Source organism: Sminthopsis crassicaudata, chromosome 3, assembly GCF_048593235.1.
Source record: "Sminthopsis crassicaudata isolate SCR6 chromosome 3, ASM4859323v1, whole genome shotgun sequence".
In the NCBI taxonomy this organism is placed as follows: domain Eukaryota; kingdom Metazoa; phylum Chordata; class Mammalia; order Dasyuromorphia; family Dasyuridae; genus Sminthopsis; species Sminthopsis crassicaudata.
The window spans coordinates 27,394,408-27,407,405 of record NC_133619.1 but is presented as its reverse complement, the minus strand read 5'-3'; the positions used below and the strand labels follow the sequence as shown (position 1 = coordinate 27,407,405).

Genomic DNA, 12,998 nt, shown 5'->3' with positions numbered 1-12,998 from the left:
TCCTTCTATTGTCATCTATATATTTCTAAAATTAGTTGAATACACAATTGATAATAATGGCCAAAGGCTATGGGCAAGCAGTTCTTAAAAGAAAGAATTCAAGCTATCTATAAGCATATTTTAAAATGCTCAGAATCACACAATAATTAGAGAAATATCCATTAGAACAACTCTGAGATTCTACTTTTTACTCAACAGATGGGCAAAATTACCCCCCCAAAAAAAATGGCAAATGTGGATGGGACCATGAAATATAAGATACATATTGATGGAGCTATGGATGAGGTCAGCCATTTGGGGAAGTAACATTGAATCATGTCCCAAAAGTTAATGATTTGTTCATATTCTTTGATATAGAAATACCATAGCTAAGCTTATACTTAGTCAGGTGGAAGGGGCAATGTCCCTGTAGGGGGCTTGACTACATTTATTCTCTAAAATATAATTGAAGAAAACACTGATACTCTCTATTTTAAGGGACAATGCAATCTTTTGTCTTTTTAGCAAACTATAGTTGGGTTCAAGTGACTTGAGTCAAGCAATAATTTTGATCTGTTTTCATTTTTGTTACAGCAGTAGTCATGAGTTCGTGTTTCTATTGACATTAGGTTGACTCAAAATGTTTGACCTTTTTTAGATGAAACTGGACAGAGCTGGTTTCCAGACCTTTAATTAGGTCTGGGTCAGAAGAGTGCTAGATTTCATTCAATACACACATTTCATTCCTTCCTTTTGTTTTATTTGTTGTTGTTGTTGTTTCTTAATACTGTGACTTTTAGGAATTAGATATTATTCTAAGGAAACATGCAAAAGTTATAGCTCTAAAAATATCACACTTCAATAATTATTAGAGGTACTACAGTGCCTGCTGAAATCAAACATGTCATAGATTTTTTATGCCCATAATAAAATCAGATCAATTTTATTGAATCACAGAGGAAAGGTTAGTGAGGGGAAAATAATGCCCAAAACTGACAAATTATTTTTTCCAAAGTAGCCCAATTAGTTCTCAGAAAACAAGTAGAGATTACAGAAGAAGTTTAGGAGAGTCAATATGACATGTAAAAATCTTACCCTCCAAAAAAAGTTTGAAAAATGTGTATTGCTAATTGGCCTGAAGTCATGTCTCCATGGAGGGAGTGATGAACATTGATCCATATAGTTAGACATTGAGAAACAGAATTATTCCAGAATTCTCAAATGAAGATGAAATACTGCAACCCAACTATATATCACATTATGAAAGATAAATATATTCAAAAGTCTGAGAAAAGTGAATAATTTTGCTATTCTTAGCAGCACAATGATCCAAGACTATTCTGAAGGACTTAAGATGAAAAATGATATCCATATCCAGAGAAAGAACCGATAGTGTCTGAATAAAGACTGAAGCGTACTGTTATTAAAGCTTTTTGTTTTCAAAACATATGCCTGGATAATTTTTCAACATTGACTTTTGCAAAACCTTGCATTCCAAAATTCCCCCCCCCTTCACCTAGATGGCAAGTAATTCAATATATATTAAACATGTTTAAAAAAATATACTAAGCCCAATAAATGTATACACACATATATATATAATTATCATGTGACGTGTACTTTTTAAAAATGCTCTTTTTGAGAGTTTTTTTAGGGTGGAGGGGAAAATTTATAGATTCTTTTGCAACATGATTTTTATGGAAATGTTTTGCACAATTTCACATGGGTTTTTTTCAATGCATGGGGAGGAAAAGTTAGAAAGTGGAACTTAAAATGTTAAAAACAAATGTAAAAGTTGTTTTATGAGGAAAATAAAAATATTAAAATATAAAAAAGATAGCGCTAAATATGCACCAATGGCCTGGGAACCTGCCTGAATTAAACTCCATTGATAACTGATAAGCTATAATCAGGACTAGAAAAATGGACAGTCCAATAAATTGACTGTGATTTCTTGATGAAGATTTGGGCAATATGTGTCAAAGTTTTGGGAATTTAATGCCAAATCATGTAAAACAGATAAGTGTGGTAAAATAACATAATACATATTAATTTTTTAAAGGATGCAAGAATTTGTAAGATTTCTTGTAAGCCAATAAATTGAATTGTTTTACTTTGTCCCAGTTTATTTGCATGTGGTGTTCAGGCTACAACCACAGGAAAGATGAAGGGGCTTTCGCCAGACACTCCAGGTGACTTCATAATGCATGCTCTGTTACATATACTTTAGAAGTGTTTGGCCTGGTGGGGAGACCATACAGTGGACAGGGACGTCAGGAAGAATTGACTGGTGCCAAAGAGAATCTGGCCGGGGCGAGGGAGCATGCTAGTGGTCAGGTCATTGAAAAGGAAGAAGGTGTAGATCCCAAAAGGATGAATAACTACCCGGCTGCTGTGGTGATAGATAATGGTTCTGCCGTGCTGAAGGCAGGCTTGGCAGGGAACAGGGAGCCACAGTTCACCTACGCCAACATAACAGGCCGGGGCAAGGGCAAAGCCGGGGCCTCAGAGAGCTCACAGAGGGATCTGTTTGTAGGTGAGGAAGCCCAGGCCAGGAGATGCTCCCTCTCCATCAGGTAAACTCCTTTTCCTGTTTCAAGATTGGGTCTCAGAGGGTCAAAAGAAGAGATGTTTGGAGAAGGAAGGGACAAGGATATAGTGAGCTGAGACTTAGCAAAGTGTGGAAAGAAAATTATATTTCAAATTGGTACATTTGGGTCCAAATCTGAGCTTGTGAAATGAATTCAAATTCTAACCTTGGTATTAACACCCAGTATGCTTTTGACCTGGCCAAACTCTCTACCTCAGTGTCCCTGAACATAAAAGGAACAGCCCCACATTTCCTGGCAAAGATACTGGAGTGGCTTGCCTTTTCCCCCTCCAGCTCATTTTATAGATGAAAATCTGAGAAAAAAAGCAGTATTAAGTGACTTTCCTAAGGTCACATAGCTAAGAAGTGTCTAAAGTCAGATTTAAACTCAGGAAGATAGTACAGGTCCAATACTATCCACTACTCCACCTAGCTGCCCTGTCTTAAGCTACATGATCTTTAAGGTCTCTAAATTCTATAAGCCTATGAAAGGATAAAAGGGACTTTTAGAATAAGAAGAAAAGCTAAGGAGAAAAATCAGAAATTGTAATAAGGAGACTATTGCCTTATTTTGGGGGAGAGGTTGGAGAATAAAGGTAGTGGAATTAAAAGAAAAATAAAGGAGTACAGAAACAACCCTCCCTGTGATATTTATAGAGCATTTGCCCTTTATTTTCTTTTTACAATTAATTTTATTTCTTAATTAACAATTTTCTCTCCTTATTTCCTCTCTGCATTGGAAAGAAAAAAAAAGAAGTAAAAAATAAAATTTTTGTAATAATTATGCACAAGTTAAGTTAAAGAAATTCCTGCCTTGGATTTGTCCAAAAATATGTCTCATGGTAAACCCTGAGTCCATCACAGCCTCTTTCTTGGGAGATGGGTGGTGTACTTCATCACTGAATAGAAGAAGATTGGCCATTGCATTGATCAGAATTCTTAATTGTTTCAAAATTTGTTACTCAAAAAATGGTTCTCCTATGTCCTCTCAAGTTAACCTTCATCAGTCATACAAATCTTTCTACTGATTTCACATGTATAATTGACACCATATTGCTTATTTTCTCAGTGAGTAGGAAAATGGAAAAGGAAGGAGAAAGAAAATTTAGAACTCAAAATTTAAAAAGAAAAAATGTACATCCTTTTCCTTTTATCTCTTTTTAGATATCGACCTAGTTGAGGTATCACCAGATCAAAGGCTATGCATAGTTTTGGAGGGCATAGTTCCAAATTGCTTTCTAGAATAGCTAAATCAATTCACAACTCCACCACCATGGCATCAGTATTTCCCGTTTCCTATAGTTCCTCCTTTATCATTTTCAATAATCTAATGGATATGAAATTGTTACTCAGTTCTGAATTACTCTACATGACTACAAGATACTAGAGTGGTTTGCCATTTCCTTCTTAAGTTCATTTTATAGATAAGGAAACTGGAGCAAGCAGAGTTAAGGGACTTGCCCAAGGTCACACAACTTGTAGGTATCTGAGGCCATATTTGAACTCAGGTCCTTCTGACTCTAAGACCAGTAGTCTATCCACTGTGCCATTTAGCTGCCCCCAACACATCTTATTTGTTGATGAGAGTAGGCAACAAAATTAGCTTAGTGAGGTAGCAGTTAAGCATTGTATTTAGAATCAGAAAGACCCGAGTTCAAATTGTACCTCAAATGTTTATTAGCTATGTGACCTTGAGTCAGATTATCTAACTTCTCCCAGCCTCAGTTTCCTCAGTGAAATAGAAATAATAGACTTTATGGTCCCCTAAGTTCCTTCATAGCTCCTAATCCATGATTCACTTTGCAGATGATGAAACTATATGCACAGATCACTTGCAGCACATGAAATCAGGAAATCTTGGTCCAAGTCCCCTTAACCTATTGACTGTTATCTCATCAATCTTACACTGCCCACTTTCGACCATCAGTTCAACCATATACTTACCCGTCCCTCCTCAACACATTGCAGCCTGGCTTCTGACTTCACCATTCCCCCAGAAAATGATCTCTCAAAGCTCACCAGGCTGATTTCATGTGTATAATTGATGCCATATTGCTTACTTTCTCAGGAAAATGGAGTGGGAAGGAGAAAAATAATTTGGAATTTAAAATTTAAAAAGAAAAAAATGTTTATAAATAAATAAATTAGACACCAAGGATCTTTTCATTGCTGGATCTTCTCTAATCTTCATCTCACTTGATCCCTCTTATACATATTTGTTCATTCTTTATCACAAAACCACAGTTATCACATTGTGGATGAAGTGTAGCCTTGATTAGAACCTATAGTGTTGGATGAGATTTAAATCCCTAAAGCTTTCATTGCAGGTCATCAAATCTCCACATTCTGGATAACTTTTGACTTCTGTGACTCTTGTTTAACTTCTTAAACATTTGACAAATCTTTCTTTGCTCTCCTTTCCTCAATCATCATCTGTCTACTTCCCCCTTACTGTAACAGTGCTCTTTTCTTGGACCTCTCTCTCACTACTATTTTCCTGGATCATCTCATTGGCTTACTTGGGTTCAAATATCCTTTCTATTATACAGATATTTCTCAAAGTTTCATATTCAGTCCTCACAATGACTTCCAGTTCACCAACTATCTACTGAAAAACCCTTCCTATTCTCCCACTAGCATCTCAAATTTAATTTGTCAACCTCGAGTCATCCTGGGATCTTCCCTATTCCAATCATATCACATACCAAGTCCTATTTTGCCTTTATGGTATTATTAACATTTTTGTTGTTGTTGAGTGATTTCAGTCTTCTTTCTTGGCAAAGATACTGGAGTGGTTTGCCATTTCCTTCTTCGGCTTATTTTACAGATACAGAAACTAAGGGTCAAATGACCTGCCTAGGGTCACAAGCTAGTAAGTGTCGAGATCAGATTTGAACTCAGGCCTTATCTACTGAGCCACTTCTCTGCCATATATCACTCACTGTGTAGCCTCTCAAATCACATTTACCTCCTTAATTTGAGACGACTTCATCTATTCTATTGCAATAGACTTTTATGATCTCCCTGCTCCCATTCACAGCCTCCTTCCATCCACACTCCCCATAGCTACCAAAGCATATATTTGTCTCAAAGACCTTCATTTTATGTCACTCCATCATTTGTATTCTATCTTCCAGGCACGCTGGAACAACTGCTTCTGGTCCCAGAGCCAGGCATTCCGCCTGCCATCCATCTCTTTGCATTTGGACAAGCCGATCCAAAATGTTTTTCTCCTCTGGAGGTTCTGTTTTTCTCCTTACTTCCTTTGCCAAGTTTCCCTGATCCCATTTGTTTTTGTCCTTCTATTCCCCAGGGTCTGTATTGGATCTTGGATATAATAGATACTGAATTGGTTGAATGACACTGAATTGATTCCCACTCCTGTAGTCTGCTATCTGTTCGACTTTGGGCAAGTATGAGCATTTTGCTTACTACATGCTGGGCATTATGCTAAAGACTGGAAATTAAAAAACAAAAAAAACAAAAAAACCCAGAGATCTTGTCTTACAGGGAGCTCCCTGCAGTACCTCATGTTCAGAGTCAGTGGGATTGGAGGAAGGAAGGAGAGAAATATTTTATACATTTCTGGAGGCAGCTAGATTGTGCAGTAGATAGAGTAATAGACCTGTACTCAGGAAGACCTGAATTAAAACATGACCTCAGGCACTAGCCCTGAAGTCAGGAGGATCTGAGTTCAAATCTGGATTCAGACACTTGACACTTCCTGACTGTGTGACCTTGGCACAGCACTTAAGCCCAATTGCCTCGGCAAAAACAAAACAAAATAAAAAAACCCAACCTGGCCTCAGATACTTACTAACAGTGGGATGCTGGGTAAATTACTTAAGCTCTGTTTGCTTCAGTTTTCTCATCTGTAAAATGGGGAAGTTAATAGCAACTACCATCCAGGGTTATCATAAGATCCAAATATTTGTAAAATGCTTAGAGTATTAGCTCCTATTGGTAATAGCACTGATGTTTTAATGAATGAGATAATGATTGTAAAGGACTTAGTGCAGTGCCTGACTCATATTAGGCAATGTATCTATATTAACTCTTATTATTATAAATGATTCCTCCTTCTCCTTGCCTAAGGTCACACAGATTAGTAACGGATAGACTCATATCCAGGTGGTCCCATTCTTTCTACCTCACTACTATCCCTCTCAAGGGGAGGAAAGACAATCAGAAGCTGGGGAAAATAAGAAGGAGGAAGACATCAGGGGCACTAGCTGCTGGTAACAGAGGACCTTGGTAAGATGTAGCAGTCTGTGCAGAGGATCCTAGGGCCTCCATGTTGGGTTTGGGGAAAGGTGAGATCTTCAGGGGTAGGGGGAAAGAAACTGAAATCCAAAGGGCCATTCTTTATTCCACTGTACTCTCCGCAGCTATCCAGTGGAACGGGGCCTTGTCACCTCCTGGACAGACATGGAGGCCATGTGGAAGAATGTTTATGAAAATAACTTGAAAAGGAAGGCCTACGAGAGCCCAGTCATGCTCACAGAGCCAGCACTAAACCCTCTGGCTAACAGGGAAAGAATGACCGAGTTATTCTTTGAGAGTTTTGAGGTGCCTGCTCTGTATGTCTCCATCCAGCCTGTCCTGGCCCTCTTTGCCTCAGGCTATACAACAGGGTATGTGCTGGATTCAGGTGCTGGTGTATCCCAATGTGTGCCCATCTTTGAAGGTTACTGTCTCCCTCACGGCGTCCTTCGGCTGGACTTGGCTGGGCGAGATCTCACGGAGTACCTTATCAAACTCCTCCAAGACCACGGCGTCATGCTGCTCAGCCAATCGGACAAAAAGGTGGTCACTAACATCAAAGAGAACCACTGTTATGTGGCTGTCAACTTTGAAGAGGAATTGACCAAGAATCCCAACATGTTGGAGAAAACTTATAAACTACCCGATGGGAAGACCATCAAACTCCATGATGAGATGTTCCGATGCCCAGAGAGCCTTTTTCTTCCAGGGCACCTGAATCTGGAGGCTCCTGGCATCGACAAGCTCTGTTTCAATAGCATAATGAAGTGTGACACAGATTTAAGGAGCAACTTTTTCTCCAATATCATCCTTGCCGGGGGATCCACCTGTTTCCCCGGTTTAGACAAGAGGCTAGTAAAAGAACTGGCTCTCATGGTACCTGCCAACACTTCCGTGAGGGTTTCTGCCCCTCCAGACAGGAAAATATCCGTGTGGATGGGAGGTTCCATCCTCGCTTCTTTATCAGCCTTTCAGGATATGTGGATCACTACTGCAGAATTTAAAGAGGTTGGAGCCAATATAGTACATCAGCGATGCTTCTGAAAATCATTACTGATAAGATGCTAAGGGAAAAAAATTGTGTGTGTGTGTATATGAAAGAAAGAATATGTGAAAAATGGGGCTGGGGAGAAGGAGAGACAGGAGGAGGAAGAGGAGGAGGGAGAAAGAGATTGAGAGAGAAATTGAATAAGAGAGAAAGAATTTGAAGAGATATTTACCTAATTTTTTTTTCTGGAAGAGCAGAAGACATTTTAACTATGTCTTTGCTCTTATTCCATAATAAAACACTGAAGGGAAAAAAATGACTATTTATTGAAGAATTAATTAGCAAATAATTGTTGGGCACCTAGTTGGCAAATCTGAATTAGTTGAATGTTTAATTGACAGCCCAAAACTCCAAGCTCTTTTCATGGATGTATAGTTTCAGGCTTGGGGGACTGCCCTCAAGTTTCTTTTCAGTTTATTTTCTTCCATCCCAGGCTTCCCTGGGAAATCTCAGAGTTGAACTGAAATCTAGGTCTTCCCAGGGGCCATTAAAAATGCCTCAGCTGATATGTCTATACCTAAATCACTAATATTGGGGATAGAGAACAGCATTGATTTGACCTCAGAGACTATTTAAACAATATAAAGGGCTCACAGTAACCTTTTAACTACAAAAGAAAACAATTCTCATTTCCCCTCCTGTGAGTCTCTCCTCCTCCCTCAGGACAAATACAATAGCTTAGAATCATAGTCCTACCCCAAGAGTTGAGAGAGTCCCTTGGAAGTTATATACACAGCCTGAAAAAAGAAAAAGCAAAGAAAATCTCCATCCTTAAGGATGGTAGATCTATGTGCCTCCTTCCCCAACACTCTTGTATCTCTACTTGTGCAGCTAGTTACTTTCAAGTCTTCCTGTCTCCAGGTTTCCAAGAAATGAAATGGTACATTTTTCTACAAATGGACACATAATTCAAAGTGAAAACCTTGAATTTTCACTGACTTAGGAACCTGTATTTGACTACTACATTGCACAACTTTCAATAAATCTCACCTTAAACCCAACAAATTTCTCCTGCTAGGCTAGCTACATTGATTATATTTAATGAGTTAATAATAAACAACTATTACTTACAAATTTTCTGTATAACTCAGGACTTCCACAAGGAATTTTTTAAAAAGCATATTCAATTGCATTGCTCAGTAAAAGTTTTGTCTAGATTTGTCTGATTTTTTTATTTTAAATTTTTCTCTAGAAGTTTTGTCTAAATTTGTCTAGACAAAAAAAAGGGTTTTTTGTATTATCTACAAATAAAATAAAAATTTAAATAATTTCATCTTTATCTCATCATTTGAGATTTGTGTTTTAATGTTTTGTAATGTACATTATAAGTGAGTATAATTGCATTTGAAATTTATAAGTAAATGTGTACATTTTTTGTTTGTGGCAGCCCTTTTTGTAGTGGCTAGAAACTGGAAAATGAGTGGATGTCCATCAATTGGAAAATGGTTGGGTAAATTATGGTATATGAAGGTTATGGAATATTATTGCTCTGTAAGAAATGACCAGCAGGAGGAATACAGAGAGGCTTGGAGAGACTTACATCAACTGATGCTGAGTGAAGTGAGCAGAACCAGGAGATCATTATACACTTCAACAACAATACTGTATGAGGATGTATTCTGATGGACGTGGATATCTTCAACATAGAGAAGAGCTAATCCAATTCCAATTGATCAATGATGGACAGAATCAGCCACACCCAGAAAAGGAACACTGGGAATTGAATATAAACCGTTTGCATTTTTGTTTTTCTTCCCAGGTTATTTTTACCTTCTGAATCCAATTCTTCCTGTACAACAACAATAAAAAAAAAAATTCAGTTCTGCACATATATATTGTACCTAGGATATACTATAACATATTTAACATGTATAAGACTGCCTGCCATCTAGGGGAAGGGGTGGAGGGAAGGAAGGGAAAAGTCACAACAGAAGTGAGTGCAAGGGATGATGTAAAAAGTTACCCAGGCATATGTTCTACCAATAAAAAGTTATAAATTTTTGTGCACAAGTGACAAGGGTTAACTCAAAAGAGTTTGGAGACCACTGCATTGTCATGCTGACCTGAGGTTCTTACAAGCAAGTCATAATTTCCATAGATTTAGTGCTTTGTGAAGTGCCTATGTGCAGCATTTTTACATAAATTGTTTCATTCCTAAAGTGACAACTAGAAACATAAATTGGAGTCAGATTGGGCACAAGTAGTCTAAATTTCAGGTGAAAACATTTAGATTTAAATGGCAAGCACTAGAAAGCCATGCTAAGTTCTTGAGCTGGAGCGACATCTGAAGAAAATGTTTTATGAAGACTAGCCAGTTGGTAAGCAGCAAGGGATGACAAATGAATAAATTAAGGATCCCAGAATCATAGATTTATTATAGAAAGATGGGGTTTGCCTTCACGTGAGTTATTTAAAATTTGCATTTCCTGACTCCTCGAACTCGGGGAAATGCACCCTAAAACGAAGATCTAGGGGCGAAGAATTCCGGGGTGATCTAATCTAACCCTAGCATTTTGCAGATAAGGAAACGAAAGCTTAGAGTCTGTCATTTCACTGTTTCTTGGTATTAGAGGGTTCCCTACAACACTCCAGAACATTCCCGGTAAACGGGGAGCTCAGCAGTCACTCCCCCGTTTCCCTCAATTTTCACAAGGTGAGTCCCAGATAACGGGGGAGGAAGACCTGGGAGCATCTTCCTCGCAGACTTCTGTTGCGGTCCTCAGCGGGAAATGGAAAGCCAAGTGCCCTTGCTCCAGGTGTCGCCCCCACCCCCTTTTCTCCTCCTATCACGCCAGGCTCAGCAGTGGGGCGCGCTGGCCGAGGGGCCGCGCGCGGCCGCGATCAGAGGTGGGCGGTGCCGGCCCGAGCGCTGCCTGCCCGTTTGAGACAGTCACTATGGTGGCTGACCCCCCTCGTCGTTTCCGCGAGCAGGAGCGCGCAAAAAAACGTCAGCGGCGACCCCAACTCGCTTCCGGACCTCCGGGGACGCCCCCCGCGGACCCTCGGCTACGCACGAGCAGAGGTGGCTGCCGTCTCGGGCCGGGCCAAGACCTGGGCTCTCTCCGCTTCGGAGCGCGTAGGGGATTGTGGGGCGAGCCCCAATTCCTCCCCGGACGCGGGAAAAACTCAATCAGCGGGGCTCCCCCTAGAGCAAATGTTTGTTGAGGGGATTAAATCCACATTTTGCGTGGGAGACGTCACTGTTACGTGCCCACGACTGGGTGCGTTCAAACCCCTCTGCCCCACGGGGTAGCGGAGCGCGTACATCATCACAGAGTAATTATTTGGGGACAGAGGCAGCGCAGTGATTGATGGGCATAGGGAGAAATTAATTAGAAAAAGATAGAATTTTGAGTTGTATCGGAGAAAAACCCGATGGATCCGCAGGATGGACAGGTTGGTGGAGGACTGGCATCCCGAGGCCAGTTTGACAAGCACAGTAAGCCTGGCAGGTAAGTTAAGGCCTAAGGCTTTGTGTGGTACTTAACGCACCCAAGAAATTTCAGAGATCTCTCAGGAGATAAAGAAAAAGTTATATTCCCTTCCCATGAGTCACTCTCACCAGACAAGAGTGAGCACACAAGAGGTAAAAGTGAGACCCCAGCATAAGTAATTTATGTTCCCTGACACAATGTTCCCTCCACCCCCTTCCTGGCTCAACCTCATTGGCTGAGAATGTGGCCTTAGATTCTAAGCATGAAAGCAATTTTTGAAAACTATATTAGGAAGCAGCAATCATTAAAACAATCTGGCACTGACCGGGAAAACAGGTGCTACATTAGTGGGAAACAGGGAAACAACATGTGTATATATATTTATATATATATATATATATATATATATATATATATATATATATATATATATATATATATGTATATCTATCTATCTATCTATATATATATGTATATCTATCTATATATATATGTATATCTATATATGTGTATGTATATATATGTATATCTATATATATATATGTATATCTATATATATATGTATATCTATATATGTGTGTATATATATATGTATATCTATATATGTGTATGTATATATATGTATATGTATATATGTGTAGGTATATGTATATATATGTGTATGTGTATATCTATATATATATATATATATATGTATATCTATATCTATATATATGTATATCTATATATATGTATATCTATATATGTGTATGTATATATATATGTATATCTATATATGTGTATGTATATATATGTATATGTATATATGTGTAGGTATATGTATATCTATATATGTGTATGTATATATATGTATATGTATATATGTGTAAGTATATATATATGTATATCTATATATGTGTATGTATATATATGTATATGTATATATGTGTAGGTATATGTATATCTATATATGTGTATGTATATATATATGTATATGTATATATGTGTAGGTATATATATATGTATATCTATATATGTGTATGTGTATATGTATACATATATATGTGTATGTGCATGTGTATGTGTGTGTGTGTATATATAGATATTCGAATTTCAACAAAGACCTGTCTTGCTGATCCTGAGATACGTGTTCTCCACGTGCGGGATGGGTAAATATAGACTAGGTCAGTTTGTTCCATACATTCCCAGAATTGTTCTGTCCATCCATGTCCTGGGAAGGTTTTGTCAGAGAGGAAAGGCAGGGAAACTGGAACCCGATCCTAGCTTGGTTAATTTATAGTTTCCTTTTGAAGAAATATCAAACTTTTCCCATTCAACGTCAAATGCCAAAAAGAAGTTTTGGGGAATGAGAATAAGGTTTCACATCCTTCTTCTGAAGCTCCTGCTGTTGCACCTTTCCTAAGCTGGGCTTACCCATCCTGAATTCTGTAGGACCAAGAATGGTCCGATGGAATGGAGGACAACATTAATACCCTAAGGAAATTGACTTGGGCTGGTGGAGTCATCAACTTGTGGTATAAAAATAGGGGTTTCTGTAACTTTATAGGATCTCTGAAGAGTATATTGCCAGTCGCTGGCAGAATAGTTGCTGAAGGTCAGGTTTTTTCCCTGTGGGAAAAATATGATGGTTTTATTATTTTATTTATTTTTGGCTGAGGCAATTGGGTTTAAGTGACTTGCCCAG

The 12,998-nt window shown here is 38.5% G+C and overlaps 1 protein-coding gene across 1 annotated transcript; it reads left to right on the top strand.

Annotated features, from left to right (window-relative positions):
* Positions 1-2,227: 2,227 nt before the first annotated feature.
* On the top strand, positions 2,228-8,136 carry ACTRT3 (actin related protein T3). The gene is made up of 2 exons (XM_074298158.1): positions 2,228-2,555; positions 6,958-8,136. Exons 1-2 carry the CDS (start codon positions 2,353-2,355, stop codon positions 7,874-7,876), a joined length of 1,122 nt encoding a protein of 373 aa, XP_074154259.1. The 5' UTR covers positions 2,228-2,352; the 3' UTR covers positions 7,877-8,136.
* The last annotated feature ends 4,862 nt before the right edge of the window (positions 8,137-12,998 follow it).